At 51.5% G+C, this 22135-nt stretch overlaps 1 protein-coding gene across 7 annotated transcripts; it reads right to left on the bottom strand.

The window, feature by feature from the left end:
* Positions 1–11357: 11357 nt before the first annotated feature.
* On the bottom strand, positions 11358–21794 carry IFFO1 (intermediate filament family orphan 1). Of its 7 annotated transcripts, none has more exons than XM_032680668.1 (10): positions 21111–21794; positions 16114–16174; positions 15933–16028; positions 15556–15696; positions 15098–15106; positions 14461–14645; positions 13858–13978; positions 13063–13158; positions 12739–12869; positions 11358–12129 (listed from the first exon to the last, which is right to left on the bottom strand). In XM_032680668.1, the coding sequence occupies exons 1-10, from the start codon at positions 21791–21793 to the stop codon at positions 12027–12029; spliced, it is 1626 nt and encodes a 541-aa protein (XP_032536559.1). In that variant the 5' UTR covers position 21794; the 3' UTR covers positions 11358–12026. The 7 variants fall into 7 exon arrangements, with proteins under 7 accessions (XP_032536559.1, XP_032536560.1, XP_032536562.1 ...); XM_032680669.1 differs by having other exon boundaries at positions 13063–13155; XM_032680671.1 differs by having other exon boundaries at positions 14461–14621.
* Positions 21795–22135: the final 341 nt, after the last annotated feature.

The following is a 22135-nucleotide window of genomic DNA, read 5'->3' as shown; positions in this document are numbered from 1 at the left end:
TGTCTTTTCTGTCTGTCAGTGAAAATAGAAGGGGGGGTGTGTAATGAGCAGATACAGGTGCCTGCGTGGCACAGTGTCCGCTGCATGTGGCTGATGTGTGCAGCCTGGTGAGCTGCTTGTTCCACATGGGAGAGGCAAGGCTCCTGCCTGTGAGCCAAAATAAGGTGTGGTGCAGGGCTGTGCTCTCAAGACTGCCGTGTGGTAGAAAGGAACTCTGTGACTCCATCCACCTTCTGCCTCTGGATTTGCATGTCTGATGGGCGTATGCAGGATAAAGTACTGAGCAAGGTGATTTTGCACTTGGTTTGGTAAAGGGGCACAAGAAACAAATCAATTCTCCTTCCCTTGCCTTAGTAGGGGACAAGGAAGATATTTCATCTGCTTTTACCTTTTAAAATGAACTGGCTTTGCCTGAGAGGAAATGGCTGCCTTGGGACGTGTCACAGGCCAGTGTCAGCATGGTGGTGGCTAGTCTTAATTCTGGCTTAATTCTGTGCGTAAGGAGGGGCAGTTGCAGTTAAGCTGCTGAGCAGCAAATCTCTGCAAGGTGAGTGTCAGCCCTCTGATTCCCTGTGTTACCTCTGGAAGCAGGAACACCGCCGGGCAGGGACGGAGCCTTCCATGACCTGTGAGTGCTAGGACAGATAAGCGATGCACTGCACAAAATCACGTGGCCCTCCATTTTTAGCAGCTTAATTTAACATCTCAGGGCTGATGTGTTGTTCTCTCTTCGGCAGGCAGAGTTGGAGCTGTTGTGCGGACCCTGCTTTAGATCCTGATCTGGATGCAGCAAGAACTTAGCTGGAGGACTTAAAACTCCCAGGATCAAGGTATGCTGGACATAGTTTCCTGGAGCCGCTTATCTCCAGTGGTTGAGCTGCCTAAAAATTAAATGTTTGCTGGACTAGAGGACCATGACTCAAAGTTATGTTGCAAAGAGAAAAAAGTTAAATAACCTGCCTCTGGATAAGAGCTGGGACTCTGAGCAGATCATTAGCCCTGGGACAGCAGGAATACCTGGCTTACCCCACAAATGGCCGCATGGAAGCTTTAGGTAACTCTGGAGTTAAATGGGAGCTGCCTGATGCTGGTCTCACTGGAGGCAGCCCTCCCGTGGAGCTGGATTTCTGCTGAGGAGAGGTGTAGCCTGCAGACCTGTCAAGCTTACAAATGAGTCTTGGGTTGGTCCCATCCTGTCCTTGATTGCTGTGCTTGGGTGCTTTGAATGGCTGTGCTGTGTGCATATTTGTGTGCGTGCCAGTCAGCGCCTTGCTTGATAATCTGGAAGCGCAGAGAGGCTACTGAAACACCTCGCGGGGGGGGAGGGATGGATATGCCTGTTTTCCCATGTAAAACAAATATATTTTGAACAGGGTTAAAAGGTGGAACATTACTAAGGGTAACTTTTTTTTTCTCTAAAAAGCCTTATGTTTCCTAAGCAAGATAAGGGTGCCTGAAAATTCACGTAGAGCAAAGGATTCTTGTTATTTAACAAGAGTGAGCTCTATCCAACCTGAGATTAAATTGCTGTGGGAATGAGCAAATTCATACAACCTGGGGGATGGGGTGCAGGGAGGAGTATGTGCTCTCAGACCAACAGTTGCTGGGAATGTCTTGAATAAAGGTTCACTATGTTTCAAAATACTATTTCAACTAGTTTACAATCTTGCTTGAAATTCCTAGAAAAACGATAAAAGTATTCAGGCAAGGCGCAAGCCAGGAATCACAGTCTTTAAAACACGGTTGGTCTTGTAGGGAAACAGGGAGAACGAGTGTGGCAAACAAGTTGTGCAGCTTTTGGACTGGCTGGAGGGCTTGGTTTCCTCTCTCATATAACCTCCCTGAAAAGCACAGCACTTCTCCAGAATCCTTATTTTGCACTGAGACACTGTGCCTACAGCTGGCACCACAGCAAGGCCCCTCCGGGCAGATGGAAAAACTGGCTCAGTGGCCAGCCTGTCTGAGAACTGCAACCCTGACCTAAAAAAACTAATTTTTTTTTTTTTTGTCAGTCTGGAAAACTGACATATTACTGTGAATGGCATTGGGATAAAGATGGGAGATCTGCTGTGGCAGCTGCTTTTGTCTCTGGAGAAGAGTTTTTTCCAAAGTAGGGGAGCTCTATGTTTGTTCTTACAGCATTTCTAAGGAGAACTAATAGAAATGCTTGGTCTAGCAAGGCAGGTGCTCAGGCAAACATAAGGAGGCTCTTGTTCAAAGGAGTGAAAAGCGATCACACCACTTTGCTGGGACAAGCCAACTCTGAGAGCAGCTGTGATAAGCCATAATCCATCCTGATTTGTGAACACCTTGCAAGGGGAAGGCATAGAAGGACACTGATCCTGGCTGAAGGCTTGACTGCCTTCCTCGACTGGCCAGGCATCAGGGCTCACTGTGCTGGGCCATCATGGGAGAGGGATGGACCTGGGATCCAGGTTCACTCCTTTGCAGGACTGTGCTGACAGAAAGTTCTCTGATGGGCAGCCAACCATTTCTAGGGGTGGTAAGCTGTAACTTTTATTTTCAGTTTTAGGACAGCTAATGGTAATTAGCAGTGGTGTTATGGGAAAATTTAGTTTTATGGCAACTTTGAACATTTAGAGAAATTATTTTATACTTCATTAGCATTTGCACAGACTACCACACATGCATTACTTCCCCAAGAAAGGGCTAGTTGTCCTCATACCACCTTCTTGAGATGTCAGCATGAAACCTCAGCATTAAGGAAGATGCTATGTAGTGAAAATCAGCTTGAGCAGATGTGTAAACTAATTAAACTCACTTGAAAAATCACAACAAAATGTAACAAAATGGTGAATGCGTAAGCACAGTAAAAAAAAGATCTTGGACGTTTTAAACATACTCTGTCCATTACTGAAGTAAATCAGTCTCAGAGCAAAGCAACTGACAAGATCAATGCAAGGAAGAGGAGATATAGATCTCCGATGGAAAGACTATGACACAAGGCATATATTGAACAGTGATAAAAGACACCTTAAACAATGATGTTCCAAACTCCTTCATAACAAATGCCATTCACAAAATGCAGGTTCATGACATAAACTCAGGGTATGCAAATACCCCTCGTGGGCTCCAGCAGTACTCACAGAATGCAGGCATTTCATCAAAAACAGGCTGCCTACCTTTGAGCAATCGTACTGTCTGCACACTGCAAAAACAAGTAATTTGTTACGTACTCTTCTGAGCTGAATGCAATCTCTTACTCTAGGACAGCTGACTTACCTCCATATATTACCTTGCTATAGAAGTGTCATCTTCTCAAGGGAGTTATTCTCAATTAAATGTTCCTAGAAGGAACAGTAGTGCTAGGTTATACTTTACTGCACAAAATTTGAAAAGGCAGCCATCAAAAAGCGAAGCTGTAGTCAAATGAAAATAAAAGAAAATAACAGAAAAACTCATAGAGAATAAAGCTTAAGAACCTAAAATAAAAACAAGGCAGATTTTCAGGAGACTCTGTGACAAATAGAAAATATGAAAACCTCATTCAATGCATCTTGGAGGCAAGAAAGCTGCCAAAAAGCCGTAAGATGGTGTGGGAGTGATTAGGGAAGCTTAGGGCCATGACAGAAAAGTAAAGTTGATGTTTTGCCATCAGAGGAGCTTTGGGGTATTGCCAGACAAGAGATTTTCCTCGGCAGTGATGAGATGAAGCCGCAATTGCAAACTGAAGCATCAGGACTTGAGAACATATCCGTGACGCTAAAGGGCAGCACAGTACCAAGTACCAGACTTGGATGGTCTCCAGCATGAAATGGATGAACAGGTAACTGTGCTGTAAGTAATTCACCACTCACCTCAACCCCCCACATGATGAAAAGCCACAGGATTTATGAAAAAACAGGCTGGCAAAACCTTTCGAACAACAGCCCTAGCACAGGGAAAATCACCTTCTGCAGATTTTAAACTAGCAGCAAGACTGGTGGCGACAGAGAGAAGGTATGAGTGTCCAGCATCTGAGGACATCTGCCCCACCATTCAACACCTTCAGAACAATTTGGAACGTGGGGTACCAAGGTCTGTTGATTATGCAAAATGATCCAAAACACTGAATGCTGAATCAGCCTGTGGAAAGGTGCAGAAGGATCTTGGGACCGAGTTACTGGGTTATTAAAATGGTAGGCAAAATTCAAGGTTGCTAAATGAGAAATAATACATGTAGTGGGGGGAGGGGACACAACTCTTAACGTTGTGGGTCTCAAAGCCTTTCTTTAACATTGCCCAAACCTCCACCAAACAAGCGAGCAACCTTTGTTGACCCTGCCCTGAGTCCTGGGACAGAAAAAAAAAAGTGGTTTGTAATCTCTGTAATCTCTAGCTTTTTAGTTGCCAAGTTGGATAGTGGTTTAGGTGCTGGACCCAAAGCACCAAATTTCAGATGGCCTCCAGCTTCCCATCTCCTCAGACTCCTAGTATGCCTTTATCAGCCTGACTAAACTGCCCTATAGAATGTCATCGTGCACTGACTCTAGGCACTGCACAAAAATGCTCACTGGTCTTTTTCTTAAGGAGCAAAATAACTAAACTTTCCACTCTTGAAACATATTTTTTTCCAGTCTGGAATCACAGTTAGGAGTCTTTGCTCTATCTATTCCAGTTTCTGATGCAAAGCAGGACAAAGCACACCAATGTCACATGTGGATAAAAGATGTTTAAAAATGCCATCTGCTTCAGCGCCTGGCTGAGAACTTGCACAAGGTTGTGAATCCTGCTCCCTAAGTCTTTCCAACTTTCCCGCTGTCACAAGGAAGGTTAGTCACCAATATTTCTTGCTCATAGATGTATCTATGCGTGGCTGTATATGTATGGCAACAGAATGTATTTTGTCTCTGTTCAAAACCACACTGTAATGCCTCTTGGCATTTTGGAGTGAGATATTTATTCTTTTTAAGAGCCTATCATTTCTAGATATCAAGAACGGTCTGTCAATTTCTTGTCCTTCTATAAACGTGTGTAGATTTTTTTTCCATTCCTTCGCGATGTCTCCCCTCCTCCCCCCTCCACTGGTTTCTCATTGGCTTTTGGACGTGGCCTGTCAGACTAATCACTGACGTCATTTGTTCGCCCGTCCACCCAGGCTTTTCTTTAAATGCCTTCCCCAGTGCATTTAAAAACTGACCTCAGCAAGCCATGGATTTCAGCAGCCGCTGCTTTTTTCCTCACCGTGGGGGTTACTGTGCTCTGCAAAACACCGTTTGCAGGAACACAGTGATGGCTCCACGCTTTATTTTCTGCATCACTCACTCCATCTCCCCAGGCAGCCTCAGGCTTTGAGCAGTGGCTTGTTCATCACTACAGCACCCCACGCACCTCTCTACATTAGCGTGCTCTAGGTCATCTGTGCCTGGAAATGTAGCAGTGTTCATTTGGAGAAGATCCTGTCAAGGATCTTCCTTATTTGCTAATGGCCTGAAAAGTGCTTCATCATTCCCTTCTGACCACATTCTCCTCTTTTCATAGACCAAACAGACTTATCTGGTGAGTACTTCTCTTTTTTTGCCTTGTTTTGATTTTTTCCCCCCCAATTTCAGCCAAGAAGAAAATATTACTGTTAGGATTGATTTTTCTTTAAATATAAACAGAACAACTTGTTAGTGTCCTTAGACATCCAGCTATTGTTATTTTTTTCTGAGGTGATGTGAGTAGCTGAAGACTTTTTTATACAGCTGAATTATTCGCCTACCCACAGTTGCTGTAGTTGTTATGACATTTATTTTTGTTAATTTGGGTCAGGCTTTATAATTATTTTTATTAGTTATTCTTATTTCTAAGTACTTTTGTCACAAGGCCACTTATTCCAGGAAGCAGTTCACTAAAAGCTAGTTTCTCATGTGTACTAAATCACAGCTTTTTTAAAAGCTGGAAAAACTCTGCTCTTTTCAAAGATCTCTCACTCCTTTCACTCAAAGAAAAAGCTATACAACACCATGCAGTTCTCTGCTGACATTTTTGTCCTGGGTGATATCTCAGTTTGTTTCTTGGTTGATGCCTTGTCCTTAGGCAACCATCAACCTTAACCCAATTTTCATCTGTCATGAGGACATCTAAAATCATTGCCTTACTTGGACACGCCATCATTTGTAAACTGATGAGAAACTCTCCCTGGCACAGCATATTCTTTGGTATCCCCAGCCAAAGTCTCCCATGACAATGTAATTTTCCTTTTCACACAAAGCAGAGACATTAAATGTTTTTTGGAGGGATTCAGGAGTATATAAAAGACCCTTCAATGCCTTGATGAAATTGTTTCAGAGCATGTTACTTGGCTATCAGCTCTAGAGTGAATGTGATTTTTTAACACAGCTTGTAAACCCAATTCACAATTGCTCTTGCCTATTTGCCTGTTACCCAAATGAGTTAGACTGAGCTAGCAGTTCTACCATGTGATTGTGAACATTAAAAATATCAATTAACTACATTTCCTCCTACCCTGAGAATTCCTATTTCCTCTTGCACTTTGCCCAGATGCAGTCTGCTGTTGGGAGCTGAAAATGTTGCCTCTTCCCATCTGTGTTGATATTGGTCCAGCTTGATCACGATGCCTTTTGATGGCTGCTTGAGCTCCTTTTCCATAGTGTTACCTTAGTACCCAGCTCTTACATCTGCTCTCCAAGCTATGACATCTATATCTCCCCCACCAGAGGACCTACTGCATCCTCTCCTTGCTCTGTCTCAATGGAAAGTGAAAAAATTTAAAAAATTCACATCCAAAACATTCCTCACATTCTCATACATCCACTGGAAGATTAAGCTATGATTGGGTTTCCCTAAAGCTGCCTGCAGCCCTTCTAGTTCTCCATGCTGTCTTACTATCACTCCCAGCATTAATCACCACGTGTAGGGGCTTGCCAGACATTTTCAGGAGCCTGTCCATGCATCATCCAGGTGGATCTCCAACGAGGCAGCACTCCACCGTATTCTGCATTAATTCTGACTTCTCCTCTTGAAAGGAGGTTTCTTACCTGTAGCCAGAGTATTTCATATACTTGATCATCACGTTCAAGTTCTGGGACACCCTGTGCCACAGGTACCTGAGAGAGCAACAACCATAAATGTATAAAGAGTATGGCCAAAAGTACAAGGCTTAGGAAAGTCCATCTCCCAGCTCAGATCTAGAAACAAGAAAAGCTTTCTATGAAGCTTTGACCTCTCCTGACTCTTAGCTAAGAAACAAGATGAACAGGTTAGCAAGGAATCAAAAGTTGTTCCGGGGAAGGCAGTCAGCATCACATTAGGTCCATCTAAGGAATCCTGATATGAGGAAAAGCTAATTCACACAAAGGCAAGTCGTGCAGGACAAGTGACAAAGCGCCCTCAGCAGAAGGGTGCTGGGTCGAAAATACAGGACCTTAACTGACTCAACAGACAAGTCAGACTCTTTCAGTGATATGATCTAAAATAGATCAGATCCAGGAATGAGTGAAGGGATGGCGCAGGCTCACTTAACACATGGAAGAAGATCTGGGCTACTAAGCGGTCAGGTTGACTGAACCCTCTCTAAAGCCAGTAAGAACCATCCCACACTCACGCAGTGAGGTGCAAGGAAAGCGATGCTCCCCACCTTCTGTGTGGGAAATTCGGCTAGTATTCATCAAGAAACTCAGTGGGCCTGGTCAGAATCCCAGAATAGGTAAGGCTGGAAGGGACTACAGTGGATCATCTGGTCCAACCTCTCTGCTCAAGCAGGGTCATCCCTCGCACATGGCACAGGATTGCACCCAGATGGTTCCTGAATATCTCCAGTGAGGAAGACTCTACAACTTCTCTGGGCAACCTGTCCCAGTGCTTGGTCAGCTGCACAGTAAAGTTCTTCCTTTGTTCAAGTGGAACTTCCTGTGTTCCAGTTTCTGCCCCTTGCCTCTTCTCCTATTGCTTGGCATCACCAAACAAAGCCTGGCTCCTCCCTCTTGACACCCTCCCTTCAGATACCTGTACACATCGATGAGGTCCCCTCTCAGTCGGCTCTTCTTCAAGCTGAACAGGCCCAGCTCCCTCAGCCTTTCCTCGTGAGCTGCTTCCTCACCTCATGATCTTTGTTGCCCTCCACTGGAACCTGTCCAGGAGCTCCATATCTCTCTTGCACTAATAAGACCAGAACTGGATACAGCACTCCAGATGCACCTCGCTAGGGCTGAGTACAGGGGCAGGATCACCTCACTCGACCTGCTGGCAATGTTCTTCCTAATGCACCCCAGGATACCATTGTCCTCCTTGGCCACAAGGGCACACTGCTGCCTCGTGGACAGCTTGTTGTCCACTAGACTTCCAGGGCCTTCTCCACAGAGCTGCTTTCCAGGAAGTTGGCCCCCAGCCTGTACTGGGGAGTAACGTGGAGTTATTATTCTCCTGGTGCAGGACCCTGCATTTGCCTTTGTTGAATTTCAGATGGTTCCTCTCTGCCCAATCCTCCAGTCTGTTGAGGTCCTCTTCCCAGCTATGTCTTCAGTGAACTTGCTGAGGAGGCCCCGTTTACCGTTTGTTGTTAATGGATTTGAAGAAGCCCTTCTTACTGTCTTTCACATCCTTGGCCAAATTTAGTTCCAGATGGGCCTCGGCCTTCCTCATCTCATTTCTACACACTCTGACAACATCCCTATATTTGTTCCAAGTAGCCTTTTCCTGATTCCACCTCCTGCGTATCTACTGCTTGTGCTTGAGTATTGACAGGAGTTCCTTGTTCATCAGCAGTTCTCTTGCCACTTTTACTCGATTTCTTGCTCACGGGGATGCACCATGCTTGGGCCTGGAGGAAGAAGTGCTTGAATACTGACCAGCTAAATTGGAAACCTTTTCTGTGAAGGGCCCATTCCCATAGGATTCTTCCAAGGAGGTTCCTGAAGAGGCTAAAATTAGCTCAGAGCCACCTTGAAGACTGTGTGTCCAAATACCATTGCTCACCTTTCAGATGAGTCCTAGGGGACATCACCAGAGAAAGGGTAGGGGAGGTGACTCTAATGCCACAGGATCAGAAATGCATTCAGCAGGGAGCCACAGCTCACTTCTGGAGCATGCCTGGCACTGCCTGCTGAAGGCCCTTGCTAGGAGGGGGTTTTGTGCCACTCCTGCAGCTGATATAAAAGTTATGCCTGTCCTCACCTAGGCACAGCAGTCCAAATGTTGGGGAGGGAGAAGCCAGAGTTAACCACTAGCATATTTCCAGGCTGCTCAAGTAAGTCTCCACCAACATGGACTTCTGAGGGGTGGGGAAGCTGATGAACCAGTCTGTGTAAATGTTCAGTGGGAGGACCTCATTGCCAATCCAGAGACTCAGTCCTAAAAGGATGGTCTTGGACAAATGTTCATGGAGGTCACCAGTCAGCAGCCACACCCCCAAGCTGAATGTTGACAGAAGGACTGCCCGGATGCATCCTGCTATGGAATCCCATTCAGTCCATGCTTGGACAATACTTGGGCATTAAACATTCACATTAATGCATGGACACCAAGTGAGACAGGAATTGATATTGCTTCCTGAGGAGGCACTGCCAAGAGGTGTCCTGGAAAAGGGATGGCATTAAGCAACACAGCACTGAGTAGTTCATAGATGTCACTAGTGGGGGAACAGGGCCTCTTGCTGGTGATACAATTCACCAGAGAACAGCATCTTGCACATATGGGTGGCAGAGACCTCAGTTTCACTGCGAAGGGAGTTCTGTCAAGCAGTGTGGGACTGGGGTCCTGACATGTCCTGGTACACGGGTGTCTAGCAGCACCTGCTGCTCCTCTGGGCAATGACTGCTCATGGCAGAGATGTCAGTCCTGCTGTGCTTTAAATCTCTCCAGTCTTGTGGGTTCCTTAAGCAGTACTGAGGCAAAGGTATGCATGTCCTGAATTATGCACAGGGGAAGCCAGACACTGCCAGCCACTCACAGAGCTCTCCACAGCAGAGAAAGAGCAGAAAATGCTGCAAAGACACGTACAGGAAAGGGGATTTGCATGAACCAGAAGAGCCTCCAGGCAAGATAGAAAGTGATCCCTGATCTACTGTGTGTGAAGCATCATCACTTGAAAGTAAAAGACTATTACAATATTTCCTCTGGCTTTAGCTCTTTTAGGAAGAAAAATAAAAAGGGAAGAGGGAAAGAAATTTGGACAAGACAGCATGGAGGTGAGGGCCATGGCAGGCACTGAGACACACACCTGCCATCCACTTACACAGCCACAAGCAGCCAGAACAAGGGAACACACCTCTGTTGCTTCCCAGCACCCTGCTGCTCCTATAAAACAGTCTCCCGATTTCCCTTCAAGAAGTGAAGGTGGCACTTGTGAGTTGGAGCGCTGCCACAGCAGACCATCAGCTGTGGAACTGCCATCTCCCAGCAGCAGCAGTGCCCCAGCTCCACCCTGGCCTGGAGGTTTCCTCGGCTGCTGACTTCTGCCATTTGCAGGGACTCACCTCCCTGCCAGCTCTAACCAGCCAGGTCAGCCCACACTAAAACACCAACACATGCCGTAACACATCTTACAGGCACAGGCAGAGGGCCTCACCCTGCCCAAATGCCACCACTCTGTGCTGGGGTGCACGGATGCCACGGCATTCCCAGCTAAAGCACATGGCAGCGCTGGCCACCTAAGATGAACCTACAGAGAGAAACTCTTGCATCGCTCAGACCCCATTTTTTCTAACTTACCTAATCTCAGAGATGATCCATGATCTACTGCTATGTTACTTTCTTTTCCTTTCAGGACATTTAGTGAGAAGCATTTTTTCTCCAGAGCTTCACCTGCCTTGGCTGTGCAGCCTGAGTCCACTGCTCAGTGTATCACACTGCTTCTCCAGAAGACACTGCCTCTCTGGATCACATTGGCTCTCAGCAGGCTGCTCATCCCCTCCTGACACCCTGCCAGGCTCCAGCCTCCTGTCACCAGAGGAGCACATGCCACAGGCCAGCCAGACAAACGCTGTAAGAGATGGTGGGACAGGGGATCCCCCACTGTGGTTACACCAAGGTTGGATGTGGAACTGAGAGAAGGCAAGAAGGGTGCCCTGGCATGGCAGAGGAGACCAGGCAACAGGAGAGGAAGGTCCACAAGTCACAAGCCAGGATCAGCTTCACTTCCAATCCCTCAGCCTCAGCATCGATGATGCTCCAGGTTAAGAACAAGGCAGCCCACACAACACCGATGCTACACACAGTCTGTTGAGGGCCGGTGGCTCTCAGAATTGGGACCTCACCACTGTCCCATCTGCCAGTCCCACCCAGCATGCCCAAGGGATGGGACTGCCCCATAGGGGGACCCAATGATGTAGGCTTGGGGGTCTGGTGGAGGACACCCCCTGCCTCAAGCCACGCATTGCCCGCGACAGCACAGGGAGAGCCCACACCCGGCGAAGCTGTAGAAAAGGAAATTGTCCCATTTAATGACCTCGCCCCCGTAACACAGACGTGAGCGCATCGCCGACGGGCGGCAAAGCAAAGTGCACAGTGAGCGGGACTTGGCCCCCAACCCGGAGGAGGGGTGGGAGGGCTCAGGGTGCCCGGCATGGCAGGGGTACCAGCCAGGCACCCAGCCAGCAGCAAGGACAGAGAGAGCCCTGGGCTCGGTCCAGTTGGCACCAGTGTCAGGTCCAGTTTGCAGGGAGGTACGGCTCTTGTTCAGCTCCGTGTAGCGCAGGGAGGGCAGGGGGCAGGTCAGGTGTACCAGGACGGAGGCCAGAGGAGGTGGGTCTGGGGGGCCTGGGAACAGGTCCTGGAGAACGCCACCGTGGCAGGTTTGGAGCCTCCCTGCCCGAACCACGGTTTAACCAAAGCAGGAAAAGGGAATAGAGAAGGGGCTGAAGGCAGAGCAGCCCAGGTAAGGGCCCTCAGGTCTATCTAGCTATTCCCATTTGCAAGGTATCCGGTGAGGGGGGTGTGTGGGATCTGCCAAGCACCCCAAAATGGGAGTGAGCCTGGGTGACAGACGTTTACCAGTGGTTCCACGTCCCTGACAGTCTCTCCCAGGCGTGACTCAGGCACCCCCATGCCAGGAAGGGGGTCGAAGGGAGCAGGGCCTCCCCTCATTATCTGATAGAAGCATCGCTGGGTGGATCGCGGTCCGATTCCTCACTCTCCTCATTCGGGGCTGACTCACTGTTGGAGCTCGGGGTGAAGGCAGGAGACTTTCTGCAGAGAATAGCAAAGGGCAGCGGTCACAGCATCACCCAGGAGGAGGGAAAGGACCCCGTTTGGTGTGGGCAGGGGGCAGGACAGCAGGAGTGAGAGAAGCTGAAGTGCCCCTCTTGCTCCCCTGGGGAGTATGAGTCTGTGGGAATCCCTGGGGGCCGGGGAGGGTGTTCCAAAGGAAACCAATCAAGAGGTCAAGAGCATGGAGCAGAGCTGGGCGAAATGCTGGAGGGGCCTGTCCAGAGCAGGACCCTGACAAGGCATGTAAGGCTAAGGGTCTGTGAAAGCCCACCACAGAGGTCCCTAGCCTGAAGCCACCCTGGCTCCACAGGCCTCTGGGGACTTATACAATGTCCCTGCAACAATGGCAGCACCTCTCTCCATCAGGGGTGTCTGGCTTCACCTGTCAAAACAGACTCCTGTGTGCAGCCCACCTTCTGCAGAGGTGGCACCATGACCTGAGCGGAGGCTGGTCACCAGGAGTCCAACAGCCTCTGGAAGCTGCCCTCACTCCATGCCACATCAGGGCCGTGCAGGAGTCCTTCAGCTCCCACTCACCACCACCCTGGCTCCAGAGCATGGGTATCCCATCCCTCCTGCTAAGCTCACCTGTCCCCAGACTGGGTGATGAGCCGCCGGCAAGTCTCCATCTGCACGTCCAAGCCTCGCTTCATGCTGCACATTTCCATGTACTCGTGAAGGTGCCGGTTCATGTCGTTCTTGGCTGTGGCCAGTTCCAGCTGCACAAGGGAAATGGTGCAGAGATGAGCCCAGGGCACAGTGCGGTGCTGGGCAGTTGACACAGCCAGTCCGGGGGCTGCTACCCCCATTACCAATGGTCTGCTCCAGCATTGTGTCTCCCTCCCCCAGGGATCCACTCCCCCATTTCACACCCTTCTGTGCTATGCCCTTCCCACTTCCTCATTCTCCCACCTCTATTTGGTCAATGGTTTCCTGGTACTCCTTCTCACGGCTCTTGAACAGTGACTCCGTGTCCTTGATCACCTTCTCTAGGCTGTCGTCCTGCTGCTGAGGAGAACAGACAGCATGTTTAGAGGCAGGGAGGTGTCCAACATGAGGAATCAGAGGCAAGACAGAAAGAGAAAGAACTGGCAACACTGGGAAAAGAGGAAGAAACATATACAGTGTAGTGCATAGAAGGCATGAGTCAGTTCTGCCAACATGGAGTTAGGAGACCTAGGACTCGCCACACTGGGCAGTGAACACATCAACCCAGAACAAGCCCAGTAATGCACAGAAGCTTTGGAGAGCACAGACCATTTCCAAGCATTACAGATCCCCAGGGGACTGCTGGGGGCCAAAGATGTGGGACGACAAGGGCTTTAGCCAGACACTGTTTGGGCAGTTTTGCTGCACACTGGGCAGATGGGCTGGAGAACATGAGCAAGGGATCACCACAGATCAGCCCAGTCAGAGGAGGTCTTCTCTTCTGGGAGGACTGTGGCTCCCCTATGTGTGTGGACCATGTTCTCAGCACATCCTTCAGGCTACAGGTCCCTGGTGTGTCTCTAACAGGGAGACCTCAACAAGGATGCAGTAATGTATTCATGTATTCGTGTAGAAAGGGTAGGAAAGCGTCTGTACAGGCCTGAAAAGGCACAGACGAGTTGAAGTCTGGTTTTTGAGGGAGCATCTTCCCAGGCTGAGGCAGGACCAGGTGTCCCAACCCAAGGCTGGATCCCCAAGAGGACCTGACACCACCATTACCTCCCCCTGCACCTCTGCGGCTGCAATGGCATATCCAGAGAAGTCCTCCCAGAGGAGCAGCGTTTCTTCTGTCTCCTCCCACGTGAGGCTGTCACAGTCATCTTCAAAGTCATACTCCCTCCTGGGGGCAAGGGAACAGCACATCAGAACCCAGCAGGAACACCACGGCAGGCAGGGGCTGAGTCGGTGCCGAAAGCCTTGCTCCTGCTCATGAGCTTGCAGGGCTGCAGCTCTTAGGAGGTCTGGCCAGGGTGAACTCAAGTGTACCCAAACCCAACACATGATGGGGAGGGGCTCTATGGTCAGAAGCCCCAGAAAATTCAGGTGGGGACTCCCAAAACGTGGCAAGGGGTCAAGAGAGGGGGAGCTGGTCCAGCTCCCACCCACAGCACGGGTGGGCTCAGGACTCCCAAGGGGGTCAGTCCCACTGTGACACAGAGCACAGGGTGTACATACTCCACAGCAGCACCTCCCATCTTGCCCTCAGCTGGGAAGGGGAGTTGCAGACCACCCCTGCCCTCCCCATCCCAGGCACCAGCCGGGAGCCTGGTGCTGGAGCCTGGCGCAACACCGTCGGCAGAGGAGCGCAGCAGCCGCACTCACAGCTGGTTCAGCATCCTCTGCATTTCCTCATTGATACTCATGGCAGTGGTCTCATCCTCCTCTTCCTCTTCAGGTTTTCGGGAGGCATCACTCTCTGATAGTGAGGTGTCTTCGTCGCTGACCTGCTTGCGCTCCCGCTTCCGCCCCACCGAGGCTGGGACCTTAACGGGAGACAAGTGCAGAGACTACAGAAACGAAGCCGGGTCCGAGGTCAGGAGCAGGTAGTTGGGAGGAGATGGAGGGGAAAGGAATGGTGGAGGGACAGAAAGGCAGGGAAAGAGAGAAAGACAGAAAGAAAGGAAGGAAGAGAAGAGAGAGAGAGAGAGAGAGAGAGAGATGGGCTCATTATGATCAGGTTAAAGATGGATGCAATGGATAAAACATGGTTTTAGCATTTTTTAAAATTAAAACTAAGCAACTAAAAATGGAATCTATGAATCTGATGAGAAAAAACAATGTGGTTTTACTGCAGAAAAACTCAAATCACCCACCACCCCAGTCCAGAGACAGAGAAACACAGTGACAGAAACAGGAAAAAAGAGAGTCTGAAAAAGGTGAAATATGTCAATATATACAGTCCGACCTTATTTATAGTAAGTTTAAAATTTGTAAAATTTCCCAACTGAATGAAACTAACCAGTTGCTTCTGTAGGGACAAAGAGCGAAACAGAAAGGCAGCAACATCCAGAAAGAGAAAAGAGACAGAGACAGAGAAAAGAGACAGAGAGAAGATGACGGAGAGGGGAAGGGGAAGGAGAGAGATGGAATTAGAGACAGACGCTCGAGCAACTCATCTCCCTCCTGCAGCTGTTCCCCTACCACTATGGTGTCCCCGGGCCCAACACAATAGGTCAGCAAGAGGCTGAGGGGACTCTTGATGCCCAAAGCAACATCTGGAGCTTTCCACCTCCTCTCTGTGCCCTTTAGCCTGGTCCTCCCGAGAGAGACAGAAAGCAAGGGACTGCAAGGAGTGAGGGTGAGGGTGACCAAGCGTCTCCCCTGGCAGGGGTCTGGTGTCATCTCTTCTACCTCCTTTGGGAACTCTCTTCCCCAGAGCCAGTAGCTGAGCCTGGAGCAGCATTGGGCGCTTCTCACCTGAAACATCTTGATCATGTCCTCGCAGTTCCGCTGCTGTGCCACGTCACACAGCTTGGCAGTGATGTCGATGCGCCGGCAGATGTCCATGTCCACCTTCATGGCCTTCTCTTGGATCTTTGTGTCCAGCTCTGTGATGTTCTGAACCCACAGCATCACAGGAAGGGGACAAAGGAGGAATATCAGGCAAGGCAAACAGCAATCACTGCCCCCACTTTCGTGCTCATGCAGGACCGCATCCACATCTCCACTTTGCTCACTGCACCCTGCCAGACCACCGCCGTGCTGGTTGTGCCCCACCAAGGAACTGCTTTTCTACACAGCCCCACTGCTCAGGTAGGACCAGCTGTGGGGTCGGAGAGGGATTAGGGACTCACATTGCTCATCAGTCCCTTGAAGACAACAAGCTCTGCCTTGAGCTGCTCCACCTTCATGGCCAGCTCCTCCTGGCAAGCTTCAGCCTCCTGGGCTTCCTGCCCCAGGCAGAGGGAGACAAGCAAATCAGCATTAGTGGGGAGCAGCTGCATTGCAAAGGAAGTGGGGGACAGCAGTGCTTACCTCCTGCAGCTCAGTCACCCGGTCCTGAAGCTGGACACGCACTGTGTACTCCTCTTCCCATCTAGGGAGACAAACGTGCTGGTCAGATCCTATCGGCCTCGCCTCGCTGGCTGCCAAAGAGAGAGGACAGAGCAGCAGCTGCTCACCCCAAAGCTATCCAAGAGGATGGGATGACGGCACTGGGGTGGGAAGGAGAACGTGCCCAAGAATGCATAGCCTCTCGTGTTCAGGCAATGGCAGCTGCCAAGTGCATCAGCCCCGCTGGCCACGATCCCTGCCCCACCACGGCTGCCCACCCTGCGACGGGGGGAGCTGGGGACACCGACCCAGGCTGCACTGCACACTCTGTCACACTGGGGCTGGCCCACGGCCTGATGCAGCCCACTGGCCTCTCCATCCACCCCCGAGCCCCTCAGCCCTGGGTCACATGAGGTTCAGCTCCAACACTCAACAACGGGTTTGCAGATGTTGCAGAGTTGTTTCCTGTGCCACATTTTTGTGACCACATTTGTGTGTCTGTAGTGTTGCAGCTCAGACTGTCCAGAAGCACAAAATCCAATCTTGACACCAAACCACCTCACGGTGTGAGTGACCACGATATGCACCACATGAAGAGCTGCTCTCTGCCTGTACCAATGCAGAGGGCTGCCCTGTGCCGGGCCACGCTGCCTGGGCAGGAGCACAAGTGTCCTTGGCTCTACTGCCGCATAACAGGTTGGATCAAAGAACATTGTTTCATCCTAGAAGGAAGGAGGATAGGGCGTCTCAGTTTACACCAGGCTGGCTGGTGGGTACTGTATCAGGCTCTGCAGCTTTGCAAGCGGCTGACCTGCAAGGCGCCTGGCCTTGCTATACAAAGACACATCCCCTAGCAATTATATTATATTTCACTGCATGAGATCGTCCTCTTAGATCATGCTGCAGTGTTGGCCCACTCCACAGTCTATTGGGAGGCCATGAAGCTGCACTGCTCTTTGCTGAGTGACTATCCCATAGGGCAGGTGGGCTGGCATGTGCTGTAGTGTGGCAAGGGGCAGGGCTGCTGCATTCTTACTTGGCTCCTGGCTTCTCTGGGAGCACCAGATTTTTCCAAGAAAGCAAGACTACTCTGGGAAAGCAACCAGAGCTGGACCCTTCCTGGTGCAGTGATCTCTGGTTTCTATTTAATGCTTGCAAGCACCAACACAGACACTGTGACTCTGCATGAGGACATGAAAAATCTCTCTTCTCACTTACTCACACCAAGTTTGAACAATAAATCCTAAGGTCTAGGAAATCAGAAAGTATATGAGAAGCCCTCACACTTATTATCTCAGGGTATCTGGACAATCTGACAATGTGGGAGAGCCCTGGCTTATGAATTTCTAAGCTCTTAAAGCTACCAATGCTGCTCCTTACTCAAACAAGGACAAAGTGTACACTCCTCATGTTGATGTTGGATCCATACCACAGCTCCAGAAGGGGAATCAAAGGGGGTTCCCATCCCTTTGGGGAAAGAGAGAGATGAAGGGAAAAGAAAGAAGAAAGTTAAAAGGTAGAATTGCCCTTATATGGGAGCTGCTCAAACAAGGCCTTCCTCCCCAGGGACAAAAATGCCTTCCACCACAAGAAAAAAATTTGCAGCATCTTTCTTTGTGAGGCACTTCCTCTTTTTTGGTCCCCGCCTCCCTCCAAATCTCTATATATCCCAGACTCACTGGGAAAGTAAAGCACAGCTGCAAATCCTGGTAAGAGTTCATTTCATACCAGTGCTATGGAAGATGAGTTCAGATCAGATAAACAGCAATTTAAAGGCAGAAGGAGACAGCGATTCACCCCACAAGAGACAAATCTGTGCACCCATCCATTATGAACCTCTCACCCTCTCATCTTCTGCCTGGCTCCTTCCCTGCTCCCTCCTGCAATGCACCACTCCTGACAATAACCTGCCTGCAGCACTGCACCCGTAGCCCAGTGCGGCTGGCGGCTGTGCCAGGTTGCTGCCAGCTGGAAGCAAGGCTGCCCCATGCAACCCCATGGCCACCAGTGCATGCCAAGGGGAGATGTGGGTCCTTCCTGCACCACTGCAAAGCAACAACCTGCCCAAAGGCTGAAACACAGAAGACAGAGAGCAAGGGCAGGAGGGTCCCAGCAGCAGGCAGACCCGACCATCTCCACACCAGCCATGGAACAGCCCTCCCCTAAAGCCGGGGACATGAAAAGATGCAGTGCTGTCCCTACAGCATCCCCCCTCCCCACCAGGTGTGTCCCCTCAACAAGTTCACTTAGCAATATAAACAACTCCCCCATCTTTAAAAATCTTGTTCACTGCAAGAGGCACTGGGGTGCCTCACCCTATCCACGGTTAGTGCACACTGGTGCTTTGGGCTGCTCTTGCCATGTCTGAAGTAGGTCTGAGCTTCACCTTAGTGGTGAAGGCCCTGTAATCTGGCACAGCTCCTTGGAGGGCAATTACAACAACAAAAGACATTCTTGAGGCCTTTTAATAAACAAGGGGGCTTATAAAAATGACGGAGAGAGACTTTTTACCAGGGCCTGCAATGACAGGGCAAGGAGCAATGGTTTTAAACTGAAAGAAGGTAGGTTTAGATTAGACATAAGGATTAATTTTTTTATGATGGTGGTGAGACACTGGAGCAGGTTGCCCAGAGAAGCTGTGGATGCCCCATCATTGGAAATGTTCAAGGTTAGGGCTTTGAGCAACCTGATCTAGCGAAACCTCATGGCAGGGGGGTTGGACTAGGTAATCCTTAAAGGTCCTTTCCAACCCAAACTATTCAGTGACTCTAACTCGCTGCGTTGTAACACTGCTCACCCCACATCTCCAGCGTGTCCTTGCAACATGCAAGATAAAAACTACTTGCAAATACAGATGTAGCAGACAACATAAACCTGATGAGACTCCCAGATCCCCAGCGCTTAGCAGGTCTGTATGATACTCACAGGCACCTTTTGCCCCTCTCCAGGCCACCCAGCCTCAGTCCACTCCTCCTAAGTGCAGCTTCTGCAAGCCTCTCTCCTGCTGCATCTATTCTCATCCCCCCCCACAGCGCCCACACCCCTCCTAGATCCCTGACTTGAATTTCAGGCCCTTGTGTATCCAGAGAGAAGCTCCTGCTGCACTGCTCCAAGTGCTGTGGGGTGCACAGCAGCAATGCTGCCCTGAAGAAAGCACAAGCTCAAGCACCCAAGCCACAGGTCATAAACCGGGAAGTCCTGTGTTAATACGGTCTCTTCCATCTGCTACCAGGCAGGTGGCAAAGGCATGACACCAGCTGCACTGTCCCCGTGGCAGATCACAGCCCACCATGGCAGGGAAGTCTCAGCTCCCTGGGGATGTTGCTGTCAGGCCTCAGCATGGAAAAGGGTGTGGAAATGGGATCCTCCTGTCCCATTCCCCTGTTTGGGACCTGGCTGTTCCCATCAGAAAGTTCCCAGTGCTGGATAGGGTCTGGGGGTGGGGTCTGCTTTCCTCCAGCTCCTGGTAACACACTCCAAAAATAGATCCCACCAACAACATTGGCTCATAGCAGCTTGTGGTGCTCCCTCTGCTCACCCTCAGCAGTCCCTCTCTCACCCTCTCTACAGCCTTCCCCAAAGCCCACTTTCCAGAACAGGAGGACCCCTAAAAGCTCTCCATTCTCTAGTTTCAGCAGCATCAACAAACCCAACTTGGTCCTCTCTGGCTGACCCCCTTTGTGGCTCAAGCTGTCCAGGCCAAAAAGGTGGCTCCAGCTCCCTGGTATATGATCTGAAAATGCAAGGCAAGGAGCGCAGCTCACCCCTGGAGAAGGAGCCAGACCCCTGGTTTAATAAAAAAAAGCCTAAGGTACACACAGTAATCATTGGGAAAGAAGAGATACCAACTCTTCCTTTCCATGTGCCTTGCTTGGTGCCTTCAGAGCATCTGACAGTCAAGTTTGCGCAGCCAAAGCCTTATAAAGCCAAAAGCATAAGCTGTCATCTTGGATCCCCAGCCTTGATCTTGGCACCAGAGCCCACAGCTGTGCAGAACTGGTCAGCAGCACAGCTCCCGTGGGTAGTTGGGTGCACAATCAGTTACTTTGAACTGGTTCTAAAGCACCATAGCTTCCGAAAAAGAAAATCAGTCTGTCTGGTGGTGTCAGTCGCAGCGACGCTCTCACCCGGCGCCGTGCCCTGACCCTGCGACGCCAACCCCTGCCTGATCTCATCCTACGTGCAGCTCTGGGAGCAGCCTCGGAAACTGGCCTGAAACAAAAGCACAGCCGGTGCGATGGGAGAGCAGCAGCCACCCCGCACGGGAAAGAAGAACCGGCCAAGAGATTAGCTTTGCATTCTGCTTCATCCTTCTCCAAGGCACATGCCAAGCCACAGCTATTTTGGGTCCAGAGGAAAGCCCCGGAGGAGTGTGGTGCTCCAGCACAGCTCTCTGCTGGGAAGGCCAGCTTGAGATCATTGGGGAGGGAAAGGGCCTGGGGGAGCCGGCTACCCTGCTGCAGGGCTTCCTGACATCTTCCGACATATCCAGAGAACGCTCCTCTTCCCAGCAGCCTTTTTCAATCCAAACCCGCTCACTGCTGCATGCCCACCTTCCTCACCTACTTTCTGGCTGCTCCTCCTTCCCCATTGTTTCCAGATTCTCTCCCCTCTAAAACACATCTCCTGGAGTCATGTTATTCCTTCCCTGCTTGGAAAGGTATTTCTAGTCACTCATGCCGGATTGATAAGATGGAAAAAGGCTCAACGAGCATCCCGAGAGGGTTCACAAACGAGGAGGCAAGTGAGGAGACCCAGGCATAGACAAATGCTTTCAGGGGTTCCCACTTTTGCCTTGCAACCCCACCTCTCGCTGCCTGGAGTCCACGCTCCTGGAAAGTCTGGCAAGGGCTGTCTCCTTCCCTCCCTGTTTCTCCCGCACAGCGCCCACCGGGCAGAGCCCTACAGCCTCCCCGGCGATGGTTTCGGTCCCTCGGGGGATGCTGCTGGGACCCCTCGCTCCCGCCGCCCCTTCTCACCTGCGTTTGTACTCGTCGCGCTCCCTCTTCACCTTGGCCAGCACATTGTAGAGGGCCCGGATCTCCGGGGTGATGGTGTCGATCTGCACGCCCACCCCGTCGGGATGGACCCAGGAGACTCCCGGTCCCTGCACCAGGGTGGTCTCGGGCCCCGGGCCGAGCCGCCGGGCTTGCGAGAAGGACCAGATGGTGCCGGGCATGAAGCGGGAACCGGCCGAGAAGGCAGAGGGCTGGGCAGGGGCGCCGGGGCGGCAGCCGGGGGACCCCAGCGCCCGGGTGGGCCCCAGCCCCAGCCCCGGCCCCAGCCCCAGCCCCAGGGTGCGGATGGGACCCACGAAGCCGGTCTGCACCGCCTGGTCCCGGCGCGGGGGTCCGCGGCCGCGGCCGCCCGCCCCCTCCTCCAGCGCCTGCTGCAGCTGCTTCTCCAGCTGCCGGTTGCGCCGCTCCAGCTCGTGGACCTTGGCCAGGAAGCAGCGGAACCGCAGGTTCAGCGTCTTCAGGACGCTGATGTTGGAGCCCAGGTCGTTGCGGAGGGCCATGGCGGCGGGCGGCGCGGGGAAGGGGCCGGCGGGCGGCTCCCCCGGCAGGGGCTCGGCGGCGGGCGGCGGCGGCAGCTCGGGGCCCGGCAGCCCCTGCTGCTCCTGCGGCAGTAGGAAGAGGTTGGGACCGAAGAGCGGGTTCATGGCGGCGGCGGGACGGGGCGGGGAGCTCCGGGGGTGTGGGGGGGATGCGCCCGGCCGGCCCCGGCGGTGGGGGTGCGGCTTCCGCTGCGGCGGGGATGCGGCGGCGGCGGCGGGCGCGGAGAGCCGCCCCCCGCTCCCCGCCGCCGGCCCCGGGCGGAGCGAGCAGAGGAGGGGACGCGGCAGAACCTCCCTTTCCTCACCCGGCCCCCGAGCCCCGCGGAAGGAGGGGGCGGCTCAGCTTCCCCGGAAGGTTTCGGGGCGCCCCGGGGCGAAGGGATGCGGCGGGGTCCGGCAGGATCCGGCGGGCACGATCCCGGGGGAAAGTCCCGCTCCAGCACCGCT

This window comes from Chiroxiphia lanceolata, chromosome 2 (genome assembly GCF_009829145.1).
Source record: "Chiroxiphia lanceolata isolate bChiLan1 chromosome 2, bChiLan1.pri, whole genome shotgun sequence".
NCBI classification, from domain to species: domain Eukaryota; kingdom Metazoa; phylum Chordata; class Aves; order Passeriformes; family Pipridae; genus Chiroxiphia; species Chiroxiphia lanceolata.
Note: the sequence above shows the minus strand (reverse complement) of the source record. Positions and strands in the feature narration are given on the sequence as shown.

What these genes read in the sequence shown, in the direction of transcription:
- IFFO1 (XM_032680668.1), bottom strand. Translation starts at nt 21,793, where the DNA reads ATGAACCCGCTCTTCGGTCCCAACCTCTTCCTACTGCCGCAGGAGCAG. An exon ending in AAACCATTGACCAAATAGAG is followed by an intron (nt 12,870 to 13,062) that starts GTGGGAGAATGA and finishes TCCCTTGTGCAG; the next exon opens with CTGGAACTGGCCACAGCCAA. An exon ending in ATCACCCAGTCTGGGGACAG is followed by an intron (nt 12,130 to 12,738) that starts GTGAGCTTAGCA and finishes TATTCTCTGCAG; the next exon opens with AAAGTCTCCTGCCTTCACCC.